Here is a 20,684-nt window from a genome sequence, read left to right on the forward strand (position 1 = left end):
CCTGTAGAAGAAACTGCTGAGGCGACCACACACACAACTCATCTGACATCATCATATTCATACCAGTAACCACTGAGCTAAAACTGTATCATTTATTTTTTTATCTAAGTATTTTTCTCTTTTTGAAAAGTCAAAATTCCCATCAGCTGTTATTAATGGGGAGGTACGCATAAAAAATCAGTGGCTATTTGTCTGGACACGGGCCTTTCCTGACTTCCGCTAGTTGTCCGGCATTCGTTGTTTGGCTGAGGGTGATATTAGAATCTAGGGTGTTATCATAATACACTTCCCACATGTCCCGGGCCTGACCCCAGGACACAGAGCGAGAGGTGCACGTGTACTACCAACCCGAGACCAATGTGTTTTGCCATGGGGGTGTTATCTTCCCCTTATGAAAAGGTAACACCTCTCTTATCGTGTTGGATTTACTGATTGCTGTAGCGACAAAATTAAGTTGGACACTTGGTAAGGGTCCTGTAGTCACTGTTAGGTTAGGTTAATTAGATTGGGTTAGGTTAGGATTGATTAGGTTTGGTTGTGTCAGGTTAGGTAGGTTGCGATAGGTTTGTTTGGGTCAGGTTAGTTTAGTTAGAGTTAGGTTTGATTAAGTAAAGTTACAGTAAGTTAGATTAACCTAATCTAATAGTAATTATATATATATATAATAATAATAATAATAATAATAATAATAATAATAAAATCATTCCCTAACTATGGATTTCAATAAACAAAAACGTTTCTCGGATATTGTACACAGGAAGCTTGTGGGGGAAACTGGTGACCTTGAGACAAGGTGAATTAGGTGATTAACTGGTGACTCACTCCGTCCGGCACACCGCTGGGAGGCAAGGATGCCTGAGATCCTTGACAGCCTTTAATAAGATTCAGGATTTTCTATCCATTCGTTCTCGCTCTGGTCCAATAATAAACTAAAGCCTAAGTAAAGTGTCCATTTGTATGGCAAAGTGATTAAGTGCAACGTTCCGGAAATTGTGCAGTTGCCACATTTCGTATTTTGTGCAAATTAAGATGAAATAGTTTAACCAATGAATAATAGTTTTTCATCGTTTTTGTGGGATTATATAAAGATTTTGCAATGCATTAACGCGTGAAAGGGCAAAATAACAAGGAAATGTGGGAATTTGTATGGTGTATTTTCTAAGAAATTACGTAATTTTGATCTCAGTGTGACCTGTATTGGTGAAACAAAACTTTATTACATCTTCCTCCTAAGTGAATGGATTATACATAAGACCACCGTATCAAGTGGCTCCAAACACAATCCACTTTTGGCATTGTTCAGTTTTATTGTCTAGTATCAGGTAATAATCAAATAATGCACTAAGTAACCCATTGGGAAACGTCTGCATGTCAATACAAAATAGGTGGTATGTTAATAATCATTCTTAAAAGCTGACAACAGTTAAAATGTGAAATTAAATGGGATGGGGACTGAGAATGTTATAATGTTGGCAGCAGTGTGGAGTAGTAGAGTGAGAGAGGGAGATGTTGGCAACCCTGAGTGGGTGAGTAGTGAAGAACAACAGTGTGCTGTACCTCTGCCTCACTCTCACACACACTACTGCTACGTCTACTACAAGGTAAATCATGCCTCTTTTATGCTACTAGCTTTGTGATGTAGGTACTGACGGTGTGACTGTAGTGGTGTATTACTCCTGTTGTGTTGTCAGTGAAGTGTATATTTTTTTTTCCACTCATGGTTTCCTCCTGTGGTAAGTTACGACACATATTTTTGCGTCTTGGCCACCGCCCAGGAATCACTCATATTAGTCGAAGGTAATACCATGTTTCCTATTTGATGTATATTATGTATGACATTCTCTCAAGATCGCTACATAGTTTAATTGTCATAATCTATCAGGTCGTCGTAATTAGCAAGTGGAATAAAGCTGTCAAATTTGGGTTGATTGTTTCAAATGTCATTCACCGTGACAGATGACATGTCAGTAAAGAATGTTTTAGGATAACATACAAGCTAACATGATGCACAGTGGTACAGTTAAATGCAACAAGAAAAGAGAAAGTGAAAGTAGTTTATTGAACTTTACAGACTAAACCAGTACCGTAGCTGCCTCTGGAGCTCTGGTGAATGTCCGTCTCTGGATATTTGGTGCACCAATACTTGTACCGTACTTTACAACTGTGGTATCTCTAAATTGGTAATATTTGGGATATTGTTTATAGCATATTTTTTTTTTTTACTATTACTTAATTTTTATCAATGTTGCACCACATGAATCTAATCTCAAATTACTATTATTGCTCCCAACACCAGAACCAGTTCCAGTACAGTACAGTATATGCATTTGAATATCTACATTTTTCTTTTACTTAAAAGATTTTTACACAAGAAAAGTTATTTTTGCTTCTAGTGTACTGGCCGAATGGCTAGTAAGCTGATGTGGCAAAATGATAAAATAAAAATACAGTATCTGAAACCACTTGATTGATATAAACTTTGTTCTTTATGCCACTGTCAACATCCTTCAACTATTTGGCAGTTTAATAGATCATAACAACTACCTAAATCTGATTGTAGCAGGAATGGACCCACTAGATGGCAAAATAGTTGTCCCGAGTTATATTTCAGAAAACTACTACAGTACGTACAGTACATACTGGGCAAACTGGTTTTACCTTTGCTTCCCCACTGGATCTGCATTATGTACAGGTATAACTACATTTGTGTCCAAATGGCTAGTAAGCTGATAAAGTGGTGGTATTAGCAAATTGATTTATATTACCAACCACACATGATCACCTACAATACATTAAAGTGAAACAGAACCTCACCTGGGTATTACCTCTGTACGGTGACCCTTAAAAAAAAAAAAAAAAAACAACACCACCAGTTCACCCCAAACCAACAATTATACAGATTTATTCACACAACCAGAGCTGAAACACAACTGTCACGAAATTGCAGGGTGTACTTTTATGAATTGTGTTTTGGAAGTACAGTACTGTATAAGCGTTTGTTCAGCGTTAACGTTGCTTTTTTCTTTGGTTGTGTAGTGTGTGTGTGTATGTGTGAAAGGTCCCATTGATGTCGGTCACAAAAAAAATAAATAAATAAATAAATAAATGTGAAAGAGGCCTTACGCTATCCGGAGTTCCAAACTCTGTGCCTCTTCATAAGCTATTTTATCCAAACTTTGTTATAAATTAGAATTTCAGGATCAGTCCCAGATTTATGGACAAGAGTCCATAACGTAGTGACGAAAATCCTCCCTCTGTCTAATGCTTACAGAAGTTAGGTGGAGGTGAGCGAGTTATCCTGAAATCCATCTTAAGATGGGCTTAATGAGTCACATGCAAGTGTAATGTAATTATTTACTTGCCTCCAGCCTTATATTATAAAATTAGTCCTAACCATGCCATTGGAAATTATGGTTGGCTTATGATCAGTTCTGTATTTATAAAGATAAGATAGTTCCTTCATGTAGTAAATTTATTAGCTAACATTATCTTATCTGGCAGTTATTTACACTTTACTGTGTGTTATGGGGAGATACTTGTGTACAGTATAAGTATAATATAACTTATTCATTAGTTAACTGGCTGTAGATGCACTATATTCTAGGAAACCAAATATACTGTACAGTATATGGGAAATACATTACCAGTATACAGTACTTGTATGTTTGCAAAGTTAAATGGTTTTAGGGTCATGTAATCATGATTTTTTTGTCAGTTTTTACTTGTAATTTGGCTGTATTTTTATTAACACAGGATATTTTTCCACAGGTGTCACCTGACAGTAGGTGTTGGAACTGTGACTTGCTGATGTCGTAGTTGTGAGACGCCCACACTTCTGGTTGCCTGCATGCTCTTGTGTAGTACTGTACTGTACACTGTTTGGAAATCACTACTACTCTAAGGACACAGAAAGCACCAGTATTATTCTAACATTAAAATGGCAATGTTAAGGGGATATCTGTATGTGGACCTAATTGAGGCAGAAAATCTGCCAGACTGTGATACTGCTTTCTTCAACATTGACCCAAAGGACACTTCAGATTCATTTGCTCAGATTAAGTTAGGAACCTGTGTCATTTGCAAGACAGCTGTTATCAACAATGATTTATCACCTAAGTGGCAGGAATCACATAGGATTCCTGTATGTCACCTTTCAGATGAATTGCAGATTCAAGTTCTAGACAAGGATCATTTTAGTGCTGGAGTATTAGGGGAAGTCAGCATCAGGCCAGATGACCTTATGGATGGGGAGACTCTAGAGGGATGGTACCCACTGTCTGGTTGTGATGGTCGCATCAATATAAGGATGAATTATGTTCCTAAAGAGCAGATTGATGCAACATTTGAGGTACCCGATTGTTACTTTTCATTACGAGAAGGTTGTAAGGTTACACTGTATCAGGATGCTCACTGCCCACCTCTTCCAATCTTTGAGAGTGTTCCCACAGCCAGTGGTGAAGTTTTTGATGCTCCTTGTGCCTGGATTGATCTGTATAAGGCATTGAATGGTGCTCAACGATTTATTTATGTTACCGGGTGGAGTATATACACTGAAACAGTCTTGGTTAGAGGTGACTGTGACTGTGAAGAGGAAGGTAAAGGAGAAACTTTTGGTGAACTTCTGAAAAGGAAGGCAGAGGAAGGTGTACGTGTGCTGGTGTTGGTGTGGAATGAGAAGATGAGCACTGATATAACAGCTGGCTTTATGGGCACCCACGATGAAGACACACGGGTATATTTTGAAGATTCTGATGTTGAAGTTGCTGTTGTCCCTAGAATACGTTCTTTAGAAGGAATGGCATCTTTCTTTCAAGACCAATTTTCTCAGACATGTTACACACACCATCAAAAAACAATTATTCATGACTGCCCTCTTGCAGATGGTGAAGATCTACCAAGAATTCAAGCTTTTGTTGGGGGTCTTGATATTACTGATGGTCGATATGACACCCCACAACATGAGCTTTTCAAAACTCTTCAAACTCTTCATGTAGGAGATTTTTACAATGGTCTCACAACCACCACACCTGAGGTTGGTCCTCGTCAACCCTGGCATGATATTCACTCTCGTCTGGAGGGTCCCATAGCTTTGGATGTTCTTGCAAACTTTACTGAGCGGTGGAGGAACCAGGTGCGAGATAGAGAAGCTCGCCTCCTCCCGCTACCAGAGGACGAATTTATATTAGATGCTCCAGTGCCATGTGATGAAGAGGCAATGTGGAGTGCTCAGATTTTCCGGTCCATTACATCTGACTCTGCTCTCTTTAACTTCGATAAGATTTCGGCTATTCCCAGGAGAAAAGGAAAGTACGTTGACGACAGCATACATAGAGCGTACATTCATCAAATACGTCGTGCAGATAGTTTCCTCTTCATTGAAAACCAATACTTCCTTGGATCAGCCTACAACTGGGATGATGAACAGAGTACCAAAGCTCACCATTTGATTCCACTGGAAATTACTCAGCGTATTATAGAGAAGATGAATGCCGGAGAATATTTAGCAGTTTATATTATTGTACCAATGTTTCCTGAAGGAGACCCCACAAGTGGACCTGTCCAAGAAATTCTTCATTGGCAGCACCGCACTATGCAGATGATGTATCATGCGATAGCTCAGGCTATTGAAGCCAATGAACTTGACACTCATCCAAAAGACTATCTATCGTTCTTCTGTCTCGGAAAAGGTGAATGTCCCGAAGAAATCCCCGAAGACTTGCCTTCTCCAGATCCAGACACCCCAGCACAAGTTCTTCGGGAAAAAGCTAGACTTATGATTTACGTACACTCTAAAATGATGATTGTTGATGATGACTATATTATCGTGGGCTCTGCAAACATCAACCAGAGAAGCATGGGTGGCACTCGAGACTCGGAGATAGCAGTGGGAGCCTTTCAGCCACTACACACTCGGGAAGTGAGTGGAGAAGCTCGTGGCTCAGTTTTTGAGTTTAGGATGGCACTTTGGGCAGAGCACCTTGGAGGTGTTGTTGAAACACACATGAACCCAGGTTCACTTGAGTGTATGCGAGCTGTAAATGAAATGGCAGAAGGCAATTGGGCTGCCTATGCCACTGAGGAGCCTTGTAAAGTTGATGGACACTTGTTGCGATATCCAGTGGAAGTGGATCAGGATGGAACTGTCACTGCCATTGAAGGTTTAGAAAATTTCCCAGATACTGAAGCTCCTGTTCTTGGAGCTACGAATTTCTTGCCAAATAAACTAACAACTTAAGTTTGTTTGGACCCAATGGTCACGTCACTGCTGCAGAATAAACAAATAAAAATTGAAAAGGAATCTCAAACAAAAGTGTCTTGTAATCTTTGTACCATACACTATATACAAGACATGTAGGGTACAGGATATAATTTTTTATCTAATTATTTTTGGGATATTATAAGCAAATGATCGAGCCTTTAGATATACCTTTATGTATGTTATCTGTGTACAGTACATAAAGTATTATGTTACTGTACTGTAATTTGAGTGAAATGGGAACAGCACCTCTCAGTACTACAACTGTACATGTTTCAGGGAACAAAACTGCAAGTTGCATTTTTTGGAGTCGCATAATAAGATTATACAGAGATCTACCATATTTTATAATACTTAACAGTAGTGGAGGACATTAGACCAAATGTTATAAATATGTTCTTGGTTATAATGTTTATTTAAATAATTGTCATGACTTGGTGTAACAGTGTGCTGTATGAATCGTGAAGTATTATCAATTCAGAAAAGGATTCCTTGAATTGCATCTTAGTTATAACATAGCCAAAGATATATGTAATGTTAGGTAACTGTTGTGATGTTAACCTTGAGTCTTTTGTAGAAATTTCCTGTATTTGAGCAGTTTCTTGTGATGTTCAGAGCTAGATGCATTTCAGAAACTTGTGCAGGTTACAAAATGGAAGACAGCTTGGTTCTAGTTAGCTTTTCTTGTATTGTAATATACAGTATTTATTTTAATGATGAAACTGTTTAATTTAACTCATTTAAAACATTTTTAAGTGGGAATTGTTTATAAACTATCCTGTACAATATAACACTAGCACACACGCTACTTCTCATATCATATTTCTTGTGTAATATTGAATCTGGCACTGCTTTACTTTTGACAATAACATTATAAACAAATTTAAATTCGGCAGCTCAAGATACATACCACTGAGAGTTTTGACCCACTCCAAGTGGCTGATATTAATTACTTATATTTCTTGAATTTGTTTTTACATAGATGTGAATAGTACTGTACACTAGCCATCTGTTTACCTACTCAGACTCTCAAGACACCAAGCGGCTACAAGAGTTTTGTATTTCCTGTAACTTATACTCTTTAACAGATGTCTTATACAGTGAAGCCTCCATATAACAAATTTCTCTTTCCATATAAATCCATTAGATGAGACGGGGAGGGGGGGGGGTGTCACATCTAATGGACCCTCGATATAATGGAATTTCATCTTGATATACAGTAGTCCGTTAATTAGAGGTTTCACTGGACTGTACAGCTAAATACTCCTGTGATGTCAAGCTTTAAGGATTATTAGTTATTATCATTGTTTTGGCTCATAGACATATTGAGGAACCCAAAACTATCATGCGAGACACTTCTTCAGGTCTTATTGATATAGTGTGTTTTAAGGTTTATGGAAGAGACATTTTCTATAGTTTATATTGGGAGTGCTTCTTTGTCTGGTGTTATTGGCATTATGTTCTTAACTTGGAAAAAAAAATAAGTGCTTAATATTGTATCACTTTCTTACCTCCCAATAATGAGTAAATTTCAGTTGAACACCCCATCATGCCATTTGGAATTGGCCAAATGTGAATTTTTTTTGCTATGAAAATTTTTCATTGATACGTGCAGTATTGGTGTTTTTAGTAGTTCAAAGTAATATCCAAGGTATAGTAACTTGATTATAACTACCATGAGATTATTGAGGGATATGGGGAGGAGAGGAGAAGCAGGTGGAGGGCAAGAATAACATGGGGAGAGCTGTCATGAAGTAACCACAGCTAACCCATGCAAGCGTGGAAAATGGCAATAAAGAGATGATGATGATGAGGGAAGTTTGACATTAATCGCTATCATTAAATACTGTAACTGGACCTTGATAGAACGAGAGCAAATACTGTAACACCATTGTCAGTGAGATCATTTACGTGTTGTAGTTTTGTATCCTATCAGCGACGTTTGCTCTCAAGAAGTGTCGGGTAACAACAGTGTAAATATTATGATTAAGGTTGTGGGGAAATGCTTAGGAATTGCAGAATGCACAACATATTTCCCTGGACACCACTGTTACACACTAAAGCTGCCATACAGTATAGGTTTCATCATCGTACAACATTATTTCATATGCCACTGTGTTTTGCCCAATGCCCACACACGGACCTTTACACTCACTGCCTAAAAATAGACCATATTCATTATTCTGTTTGGTGGAATAAGACAATAATACATAACTGTACAAAGTATCGGAAAACATCACTTTTACAAAAAAAAAAAATGCATTTGGGTATAGTCGTTATACTCCTAAGTTTATAATTACTTTAGCATCATATTTCTCTCTCCATATAGTCCGTTGATGGGAGTTTTCATGTATAACAGACCCTCCATAGAACAGACTTTCATTTCTTTATACCCCCTGTAGTTCATTAGATGGAGGTTTCATATATGGTAGACTTTCCTCTCCATATAGTTTATTAAATAGGTTTACTTTACTACATTAAAAGGCATCCCAGTCATTCTGTTGAGTTCATTCACACTTTTCACTCCTGAACAGAAGAGAGTTGAACATTTAGTACCGTAGTGTTCCTGCACATAATAAGGAAGAAACACAGTAGTTGTAACTCCATATTAATATTTACTGTATCATAGGTTTTGTCTGGAGACTATAGTTCATCATCCATATTCCTCTAGTTTAAAAACCTAACTACAACTAAACTTACTTAATTGCACAAATCCTAATATTTACATCATCATCTTTCTTGAAACCTTTCGTATTCACTTATCAGGGTCTCCTCTTTTTTTATTTTCATATTTAGACTTTCTAATATACAGTACACAGATAATGTGCCAAAATCCTAACCTGAGAGGCGAGGCAGATCTCAAGAGCATGGAATGATTGCTCCTCTGTGTGCTGCTGGCCACACTTACAAACTAGACATTTCCTATTGATAGACCCACAAATGTGTTCGAACTCTGGGATGGTAATGTCGGTCTCTGTTCTGACATGTTCTTTTTATATTTGTGGAGAATGTGAACTCATAGTAAAAATAGGTAAAGTTCATGTTTGAAGATGTAACTGGTGCAGTGTTGTAGGCATACAGTATTTATAAATGTAGAAAGATTGCTGTATTACTCGGTGACAACTGTTTGTTATTTTACTCCAAGATAATGGATTTTTCTATGTCATTAATAGATTTGTATAGTGAAAAACAACCAGTGCTGAAGTATTTGTTATGGTAGATTCCACCACCCATTTTAAGAGCTGCTAAAGTATTCCTGTAATAAACTTATATACCTCTGTACACTTAAGCTATTCATCAGAACATTCCACCATTGTCATACTTGAATCATGACTTTCTACTTCTCAAAATAGTACAGGATTCATATATTTACATAATTTTTTCTACTTTTGATGATACTCATATACCATCTGTGAATGTTAGGGGAAGTTTTTTGGGTGTTAATATTCTATAGGGCAAGAACTGCAAATATTTTATCATAGAGTATTGTGTGTAAATGTTGTAATGGACAGATACAGAGCTTTACAACTTAAAAAATGTTAGTAAGGTAATGGTTTTCTGCAGCATTACATTTAGAAGTTTTAGAATCATTTTTTTAAATGTCATCGTTGCTATATACAATATGAATAAACCAGCCGTACCTGTTGTGTAGCAAAGGCCTATTTAATATAGATAGAAATGATACTGTATAAGATTTTCTGTGTCTTAATAATTGTGCATGATCTGGTTAACTTATATGTGATTTGCTAGTGCCTTGCCAAAAATTTTACTTTAAAGCAATTGGCTTGATGTTCTTGGTCAGTATAGGAAGCTTTGATATTTTGCATGTTTAATGTTGTGACATTTGTACTACAGTACTACTTCATTTATAGCTTTCTGTGGCCCGGTCAATTTGTCTTGGTGCATGATCATGTCTTCCTTGTATTTATATTAGTTGGCTAAGTTTGACTAAGATAATGTAGCATGTTGTTAAGTTTTGTGGGAATCTTGTGATGTTTATAAACATTATTTTTAGCAAGAAATTGGACTTTGTCATAATCCTTTATATTTTTTGTGCATGAAATTTTAAGTTATTGTACGAAACGTGAAATAAATAACTAAAATTTACAATGGACTGTTGTGTTATGGAGCTGTCAAAAGAAAACTAAAATATGTGGTTGCATTTCAAATCTGGGGAACAGAAACTTAGACATGTTAATGAAGAGTACTGTTGGGTGAACAATCATTACAGTACAGAGTAATTCCCAAGAGTAAGTACTGTACCCTGGCATAGAATAGTAATATGAGAGTACAATTGGTACAGTACTATAGAACTACTGTACTTGTACATCCCTTATTCATCACTAAAGGAATTTTCTTGATAATTGCCATGCACTTGTTATGGTTGTTACTGTACAATGAATATTTGGTTAAGTTTTACTAGATATTTACAAAACTAAACTGTCCTTAATATCGTGTTGTTTTAAAGTCCATAAATTAAAGAAAGGTTTGCAATTACTGTAGTACCTGTACATTATTAGTAAAGGGACACGAGGCAGTAGCTATTGTTACTGGGATTACACTCCCAAGTAAGGAGTTCAGATGGGTTTTATCAGAACAATTGATTGACTTATAATGGTATCAAGCCGCCTTATTTATTATGCTAAAATTGCAACCCACTTATAGCTGATGACGAAAACCACGAGCATTGTACTGTATACAGAGCTTCACTGCTACATTACAACGGTGTGAACTTTCAAATATGGATAAACACATTTCTACCAATCATTATCTATGCTTTGGATGAATATGCTGTCTTCAAGTTCTGATTATAAGTTACATCCAGACATTAAACACCAGAATTCATACTGTCTGCTGTATGATAAAAAAAAGTATTTAATTTTGATCATTTACAATGACACCTTCGAAAAAGCTTGTTGGGGCAAAACTTGGATTAATGAACCATTATAGTACAACACTTGAAGCTTTGCATGCCCTGTTGCCTTCTGCACCCATACAGTACACGCTTGTAATTACCGCCATAGGTTTAGTCATAAATTCACACGCGCCTGCCAGCTTGTTATGTTTGAGTTCAGGTTTAAAATGTGTCGATAAAATGAGTTACATTACTGTGTATTTGTCCAGATAAAGAAAGGAAACGAGTAAGTAACGATGTGGCGAGTTATGTAGACCAATTCTGTAATGTACAATGTTTTTTGTTGTCTGAATTATTATAAAGTTCCTGAATAGTTCTCTCATTCATCCTTCACTGTACAGAGGAAAATTCTAACCATGAGGAAATTGCTGCTTGGAAATCGTTCAAAGCACAGTAGATGATATGAACTTGGATTATGAAAGGTATTGAGGGCTATTATTGAATAGATTCTGGCTTGTAACATAATACTCGGGATGTGAAAAGAGTTTACAGTTTTCAGATAACTTTACTCAGAAATTATCTAAGCTATCATTCCCTCGTGACCAAAACAACACCCAGAGTTAGTCCACCGACTTTACGTCTTCCTAGCTGCATTGAATGACATCACTGAGCTCGTCGTGATACTTCAAGTGTTTTACACCTTACGCCGCCTGATAAGATGGAAGCTTACTTCAGTTCCGCCCCATAATTTAAAGCCAATTCGTATTATTGTAATTAAAATAATGGTTTTGATATTCTAATCTTGGATATATGAATATCAATATTGCAGCTGCTGCTGCTACTATTAACAATAATGAAGTGTGGTGGAGTTATGTATTGAACCACCAGATTATTATACCTAACTAAAAGTGGCGTTGGAGAAATTGTGATTCCGTGTACACCAAAGTAAAGGAGAGAAGTTATGAAACGACCCAAATAAATGTATTTATAAGATTTAATGTTAGAGATAAAGTGATAAGGGGTGGTGAGTAAATTATGAGGGGATATACAGAGGCTGAAATTGATAAAGTTGTGTGCTGAGAGAGCGAGAACTGTTAGTTAGGGAGCAATAAGAAGCGAGGTTACAAAAGTTGTTGGATGCTATAAAAATAAATAATTGAAGTACTTTTAACCACTTTATGTACGGGTTCCCTTAGAGCTGAATAAATTCTTGAAGGCAAAAGACAGATGAAAAAGTGTGAAGCAACGTTGTCCAAATATTCTAAAGAGAAGCAGAAGCTACTGAAAAGAATTAAATATAATAAGAAAGACAAAGAATATAAAAGAAAGGCAGAAAGAATGTGACGACAAAGTATTGTAGGAAAAGAAAACGAACGTCGGATGAGAAAATTTGAAGAAACTATTGAATAAGACGATTGAAATGAATGAATAAAAGCTAGTGACGGGGGGGAAAGAGGTTCAGGAGAAGAAGATTGAAAGACAGACAAACATTTATCATGCTTGAGACAGGGAGAAGTGTGAAGTGTCATGGTGAATTAGGAAATGTGATTAAGTGAGAGAGAAGCTGTAACCAAGCTTAAACTAACTCCAAACTTACTCGGACCAAGAATTAACTGATATCATTTCACATCTATAATGATTTATTCAAAACATGCGAAAGAATCATTCAACATATATAGTAGCATGTGTGTATATGGGGCATGCCCTTACAATGACCTAGTTAAAAATCTTCCTTAATCCACTCACCATACAATGAACACTGAACAAACTACAATACAAACTTCTATGGTGAAACCTCTGAGGTATTCTACCAAGAGCCTTATCCACCATCCACTACCATGAGCACCAGGTATGTGTTTGAACTTGGCGCTCTCCGATGCAGACTCTCGGCTAAATATATGACACAGCCACTCACAGTCTTCCTGCTCCCCGCCCGGGCTCAACACGGCGGAAGAGAGGTACCTTGGTGTGGCTACTATTGATGTCCTTAAACCTTGTGTTCCCCATTGCTTTGTGGCTCCTGTGTGTTTGTGAAGGACTGTGGGTGAAGGTTATAGACGTAGAAACAGAGACAGTCAACTGCCATGAAAAATCCTGTGTATATTTGGGACCGGTGTAAAAACCTAAGATGGGTCTTCTCCCTTGGTACGTTTTTAGAAGAAATTACTGTGCTATAATAGAAAGCATAAAAACAGCACGATGAAAAATAATTATAAAAAATAATGGCTTTAACCCAACACAGAGAAAATTTTATTCCCCAAAGAAATGTGTACGAAAACTGTTGAAACAACGATCAGTGGAATAGGGGACACGTCAGTATGCAGGGGGCGGGTAGCTGCAGCAGCCTCCCCCCCCAGAACATGGAAACACTGTTCTATTTGTCTTGGACTATCTTTGCCACTCAAATTATTCATGTTGTTGTGCTTACGGTGTAAATTATATTTCATTGGATGTGATTGTAATGTTTGTTCAATGCCCGTAGCCGTAGTGGGTAAGCGAGGTTTTGCTAGCTGTACAACGTCACTTATACGTCACTGTTTACTACGACGAGTGACGTAACACGTTCATGGACACGGAAAGTTGCCATTGACCTTGAACTCATTTGTTAACATCAACACTAATATAGAGTGTAATAAAGAATCATTCCTGCTTACATTATATTTTTATATAAGTATACCGGGCATATGCTATGTTTACTGTTCAACTTAACGTCACGTTAGGTAAATGCAAATGTAAAGAGCTAGTTGGAAGGAGGTGAGGTAGAAATAGCTGTTAATGAGGACGCGGGTGAGGTGTGTGGGAACTACAGAGGATGTTCAGCTGTAGGTAATGATCATCTTCGACTCTTATGCTACATTATTATAGCGTGCGCTTTTAACAACATTGTTTTCCCTGCTGTATATATTCACTCACACACTCATTATATCTCTCTATATGTATATTGCGATTATTTACTTTCTAGCGGAGACGGAGTTAAATAAGAGGAACGGAGTGTAGGTTATAAAAAATTCGTGGCGTTTTCTTTATCCAATCAATGTACTGTACAGTGAAAAGAATTCCATACGTCTGACGGTGTATTAGAGAGTGTGGGTGGAGCACATTTATGGTGCATCGTCACACAGGCTTCACCTTAAGCTAGATATCTGACTTGAACTTTGAGTATCGGTGAAAAAAAAAGTGATAAACAGCTTTTTGTTAGTTTCCTAATCACCCCCCCCCCCCTCTCTCGCTGAAAGGGAAATTATCGTACCAGTTGGTGTGCGTGTGGTCAAGGCTCGAATAGTACCTTGCCCAGAAGAGGGTGACCTCGTGGCCTGGAGGATGACTGAAGGTAACAAGTCGTGTAGTGTTGCTGTTAGACTACCACCTGTACACGTCGCGCTATATAGTTCCCTACCAAACGAAATCCTGTTACCATTATAATGAAGTGGACAAAACCCCACCAGTTACAATACTCCGATGGGCTTTAAGTTAGGTTACGTGGCGTTGGACTTGGCTAGTTAAGCTACATTAGGTTAAGTTTAGGCTAGGCTACATTCTCTTGGGTAACCTGTTTATAGATTTATACCTATCAGTCATCAGATGGGGTAGGGCAGGGTGTTGTTACCTGACTCTAAATAAGAATATTACACTACAAAGGTCACGGAGTGAAATTTACATAATAACATTGCGACCGGAAATAATGCGTTATCTCTTACGAAACTACGGAAAATAAGTGTGGGAAGGGAAGCCTTATGAGTTAACGTAAGAGATACAGTACGTGGTAATATATTTGGGAAAATTATCAAGTGTGCGTGACAGTTTTCATAAACGTGTGGGTAGTGTACAGTACGTGGTACGTGGTAGCAGTGCTTATTAACACTTGGGGCGCCACATCTGCCGTCACCCACACCTGTGAGATGTGTTAATCTGCCAATCCACCCTCCCCCACCTCCACTTGTTAGTAAATACATGCGTTATACTCACATCAGATGAGATCGTTAGTTGATCTTGAGCTTTTCTTAATATACCAACAACATAACGTAAGTTGCCAGAAGATAATTGTTTAGGCAAGACGTCCTATCAGGAATAAATTGTTAGGTAAATTTCCTAAATAATCCAGCATCATGTTTTCCACTGCTTTCCATTTTTATTCATAATTTTTATATCGTTTTTTTTTTCATAAATCAGATGTTGTATCAAATTATTCACTAGGAAGAAAATGTGGAGTAAACATTTTTCTGCAACGTAACAAATTTACGAGTTGGATAATATGGAATGTACTGTACTTTACCTGCACTTTAAGTCTTTAACACGGGGTTCAGTTTCAAGATGAGCAACATTTACCGTTCTTAAGCGTCAAGAGCGGTTAGGGACGTCAATCGGGAGCAATAATTACTCTGGCAACAATTCACTGCTGCTGTCGAAAATATCCCAGCTAAAATCATTCCCTGTATACTATACTGAATGTAACCTCGCTGACAGAAGCCACTCTTAGTTACCTTGAGCACAACGGTATTTATTTCCTGGTTCAAGCACTGTTGGAGTTGTCAGACAGAGAGCTCGTAAACACACTCAGTGGACGTCCCCATTAATGACGTTATGTATTTATTGCGTAATTTTCTATGTACAGTATTATTGAGGTAACTGGTGTGTTTTTCCAAGGTATATACATAATGAAATGGGAATAGGAGTTGGTATATATATATATCGCCACACTCAAGAGAGGTATACAGTTTGTAGTATTTGTAAAGGCAGGACACTCGTAATAAATTCCTGGATATTGTTGGGGTATTGGGTCTAATTAAGACTCTTTATCGACCTCGCGTTTCCTCGTCATCAATGAATATGGCAATCAAAATAAAACACTCGTTACAGTGTTGACAGTGAATCACCTTGTTACAACCAGTGAGTCGGTGGGTGTTACCATTAGAAACCAGAGTGGAGAGTAACACAAAAGACAGAATCTATAGTAACACTCGCATTTAATCCATCTGTGAACATTATACATGTGAAACGGTGGCATAGTGTATGGACTACAGAACGTAGCCCACCCACCTACCCCTACTACCTTGAGACAGACATACCTGTGAATTAGTGAACGATAAGGGGGAGAACACATCGTGGTTTGCGGCCGGTATAAGTTTATCAAGAAGGCCTCCACACAACCACACCATCATGCTCGCCAAACTACGGGGCATGAAGGACACTGTTCAGAGCCACGTACTGGAGCTAGCAGAAACTTACGTCAACAAGGAGGAAGACCCAGGTACTATATAAACTTTCTTCCTTGTATTATTCTTACGGCCGTAGTAAAGTGACCAAAATGTCTTTACTCAAAGGGAAATAATATACCACATACACAAAACACGCTCACATGTGCATATACAGCATGCATTAATACATAATACACACGCACAACATCCATGAACATTAAACGATTTATATACTGTACATACATATTTGTGCTACCTACATAAACTTTATATATACCGGGGTATACATATTTAACCAATAAGCACAGTAAAGAGATGAGTCTAGCGTCTTGTCAAATTCATACACAAAGATACACAGAAACATACATACAAACATACATACATACATACAAAGATCACATCAGCCATTTTCCCTTTGGGTTACAAACTGTTGTTGCTTGCTTACAACTGGAGTAGCTACTGATCTTATACAAGGGCATAGTGATGGTTATAATCAACTCACTAGATACGGTACTAAGACAATAATTAATATTTATGGGCTTATTAATCAATTGAAATTGCCGACAGAATTCCTTGGCCACTTTTAACAATATCTGGCAGTAAGTTGAAGTGTATGTACAGTACATACGTTAGAGAGAGGGATTTTATTTAATATATATATATATATATATATATATACATATATATATATATATATATATATATATATATATATATATATATATTTAGAATTTACATATTAGAGTACATTTTTATATAGTTATTTTGATAATTTTATAAAGTATAACACCGTTCACTGACTATAAACTTTATAATTTACATGATTTACAAGACGCCAGCCAGGTATAGCCAAGTGTGGTCAGGGAAATACTTTTTCTTCCGCCTCAATTGTACTAAAATGATGTGGTGTGAACCGTGTGATTGATGTTATTAATAGCTAATATTACAGTATTAAACGATGATTTATTTTAAGGGGGTAATGTATCTATTCCTGTATAGTAATTACTAGGGGTATTATTGTCGTGGGAACTGACTGGTTACTGTGAGGCGGTATGGAAGGGAATATTTCAAAATTCAAAGAGGTGAATATAGTGTTGTATGCCCCCGTGTGTATTTCAGTATATTTGTGTATATGGATGGATGGATGGATGGATGTGTAATTATTGGTGATTTGGTGTGTATCTAGGTATTGTGTATGGATGGATGTCTGTATTTACAATTGTGTTTGTAATGATGGGTGTGTGTGTATTGATGTGCGAATGTGTACTGATTGGTGTATATGCATTTGTGAGCATTATGTGTAGTGATGATTGTGGGTGAAATAAGCTTAGGTGGAGATTCTTCAGATGATCCTGCATTAAGTACTGTACTGTATGTCGGTCTGTGGCTGATATAGTGACTCACGTAGAGAGAGAGAGAGAGAGAGAGAGAGCACCGAACCGTATACAATTACTAATATCATACACCATGCACCAAGGCAGACAGGCAACAGAGCGACAAGCGAATATCATAAACAGTGACCACTCGATGTGCGGCCGCGGTGAAGCATTGCCTGTTGAGGAAATTTTAGACACCCAACCTCGTTTATCTCTTTACACATTTAAAAGCACAGCGCGAGTTTTGTGTGTGTGTTAAAATAGCCGGATCAGATTGTTGTAAGGTTGTGAAAGGACACGAAAACACCCCTCCTTCAGGTTCAGCTGATGCCTCTCCGGGTTCACAGTTTGACACCTATCACCCTCGGTGTTTCCATAAGGTGACAACTTTCCTCGATAATGTTCCTCACGTGTCCGGACTGTAGGAAATCTCTCTTTTGAAACCTGCGTGGATATGTGGATGATTTTGGTAAGGTATATTTCTGAAGGCTTTGTCAGTTTGGTAAAAATATATATACAGTACCGTATATCAAGTGGCAATAGACCGTTGAGTTTCCCCACCATGACTTGGTTGGGTTCTCAAACGTATGTAACTTTTATTTTCCTTTTAACTGAGGATGTGAGAACTCGTTTCAAATGCCTCTCTTAAGCTGCTGCACAAACCTGACGGTCAATGGAGGTAAAACTACACGAACTTCACCCTTCCATCAGTATGTATGTGTCTAGAATAATATTTATCACAATAATATTGTTTCGAATCCGGCCAATGAGTGACTGAACACGGACTATGCAACCTTGAGAGCTGGATGGGGGGTGGTTGCTGTTGTTGGCGGTAGGTGAACAGGTACGGTTAGTATATACAGTGCATTTCTGGCGTCTGTGTCGGATTGCTCGCTCTCCCACCACCACCCTTGACTGATCTCTTGTTATAGTGTAGTGCCTTGGTCAATAGCCATCTCGTTGTCTAGTGACCCACATCTATGTATATAACATATTTAGGGATGTCTAGACCAATAACTACCATGATGTGTTAATTACTACTCCCCTTCTGCATAACCAGGTAAGCTTCGTCAAGGGGTATATAGTTAGGTTAGGTTCTTAATGTTCCTCCGGTTCCTTCCCAGACCACGACATTTATACGGACAAAAGACAGTTTTACCTTGATGTATCTTTTGACTGACATAACTTAGCCAACACAATTATACATTACCGATACTGTATTGCTGTATTGTGTTTTCATGTACAAAATAATTCTGCGTTCAAAAGTTTGTTGATATCACGGGAAGGTCTGACTTGCCCACAAGTGTAGCTAACTCGCCTCACTATGATTTTGTTGTGGAAATATATAACAGCGCACACACACACACGGTAGAGAACAAAACATGCATAACAAAACTGTGAGTAATTCAGCTCGAGATGCAGTAGTGAAAGTGTTAGTGTGTGTGTGTGTGTCATTCTGCATGCCAACGTGTGTATGCGTATGTGGGTGTGTCACTGTGCATACCAAAGTGTGTGTGTGTGTGTGTGTGTGTGTGTGATTCATATAATAAATACCATTGTATGTATGCAATCTCAAGTTTATACGATGAAAAACAATATAATTCGTAAATTATTAGTCATTCATTATCCTATATACAGGTTTATGCATAAATTATCATATGTATAAACTATCATACGTGCATAAATTAGTATACAGTGTATATGTATGTTATCGTATATCTATAACATTCCATAGTTGCATGAATTAGAATACTGTACAGTTTATATTACCTCTCACACTTAGCAATTCAAACACATACACCGCGGAGTCGGGAACAATTAGACGAATCAGGGATCGCTATGAGGATAAAGGCCAGCTTCATTCATGCCCTCCACACACACACATCTAGGAGCAAAGTCCTTGCATTGGGATGTAGTGAAATTATCATAGAAGTTTACATTGATTCAGCATGTATATAGACAGTGCAAGTTTACAGTGTACAAAATGCAGGTAGACTGTAGGTACAGGTATAGTATTAACATAATGTAGATAAACAGTACCTAGAAATTGCAGGTATACGATTTATATTGACAGCGCAGGTATATAAGATACAATGTACTGTATTTTGCTGATGCGAGTATGCAATTTACGTAGTCAGTGCATGAAAACAATGTACTGGGTACATATACGGTACGGGCATACCCAATTATACCAAGACTGAAAGTATACAGAAATATACATAGACAATACAGGTAAAGAGAAACTATACACAGACAACACAGGTACACAAACAGTGATAAAAAAATAAGTCAGTTCTACCAAGGATAACTACACGAGACAAAAGCCATCATACACTGTACTGTACTTGTTTCCAGCAGAGTAAGAGAACTTAAGAGAGAGCATGAACCAAAATGAATCCTTGAATAAACATACGTGTTATAAGCAGGTCTGAATGATGCATGGTTTAAATTTAACTGAGTATCGGTAAGCTGTCTTGAGAGAGAGAGAGGGGGGGGGTGAGGGGAGGGAGAGGGGGGAGAAGAAGGTTTATTTGAGGCGGAGGGAGTTGAGAGAAGTGAGTGGTGGTGGTAGTGGTCGCGTGATGTTGCTGCCCCTCTTGACTTCCTCAAGGTTGTTTCTTACATATTCCCCGTCTCCCCTCCTCCCCCCATCTCTTCCCTTAAATCATCCTTCATCCATTATTTCCCCAATCCCTTTCCTTCCTTCCCCTCCTCTCAGCCCTTCCTTCCCCTCCCTCCATCACCACCTCCTTTCCCAGCATTTTCAACCCCCATCCTGTCGTGTTTTTATTGTCCCTCCCATTCCCACATCCTCCTCCTCCTCACCTCATCCCCCCCACTCCTGCAACCTCCCTCCTCCCCCTCATCCCTCCACTCCTGTAACCTCCCCTCCCCTCATCCCCCACTTTACGTAACTGTTCTACCCCTTTCCCTCTTACTCTCCTCTATCCCCCTTCCTTTCCATCTCAGCATTTCAGTCCATCCCTTTCCCTCTTGCTCCT

The 20,684-nt window shown here is 38.0% G+C and overlaps 2 protein-coding genes across 7 annotated transcripts in view; both read left to right on the top strand.

The window, feature by feature from the left end:
• The first annotated feature begins 1,445 nt into the window (after positions 1-1,445).
• LOC121868255 (phospholipase D alpha 1-like) overlaps positions 1,446-20,684 on the top strand; it is a 37,959-nt gene continuing 18,720 nt past the window's right edge. For 2 of the 6 annotated variants that reach the window (XM_042368842.1, XM_042368875.1), the window contains exons 1-2: positions 13,023-13,069; positions 15,969-16,359. Coding sequence is in view for 3 of the 6 variants with exons in the window: in XM_042368875.1 (XP_042224809.1) it covers positions 16,269-16,359 (91 nt within the window). In the remaining 3 variants the exon portion in view is untranslated. Of the gene's footprint in view, positions 1,602-3,768; positions 3,782-13,022; positions 13,070-15,838; positions 16,360-18,583; positions 18,743-20,684 lie in introns of those variants that run through there. The other 4 variants (XM_042368824.1, XM_042368884.1, XM_042368859.1 and 1 more) reach the window with 4 other exon arrangements.
• Positions 3,788-11,482, top strand: LOC121868370 (phospholipase D alpha 1-like). Its single transcript, XM_042368906.1, has one exon. The coding sequence runs from the start codon at positions 3,938-3,940 to the stop codon at positions 6,233-6,235; it is 2,298 nt and encodes a 765-aa protein (XP_042224840.1). The 5' UTR covers positions 3,788-3,937; the 3' UTR covers positions 6,236-11,482.

This window comes from Homarus americanus, unplaced genomic scaffold (assembly GCF_018991925.1).
Source record: "Homarus americanus isolate GMGI-L3 unplaced genomic scaffold, GMGI_Hamer_2.0 scaffold32583, whole genome shotgun sequence".
Lineage (NCBI taxonomy): Eukaryota > Metazoa > Arthropoda > Malacostraca > Decapoda > Nephropidae > Homarus > Homarus americanus.

What these genes read in the sequence shown, in the direction of transcription:
- LOC121868370 (XM_042368906.1), top strand. Translation starts at nt 3,938, where the DNA reads ATGGCAATGTTAAGGGGATATCTGTATGTGGACCTAATTGAGGCAGAA.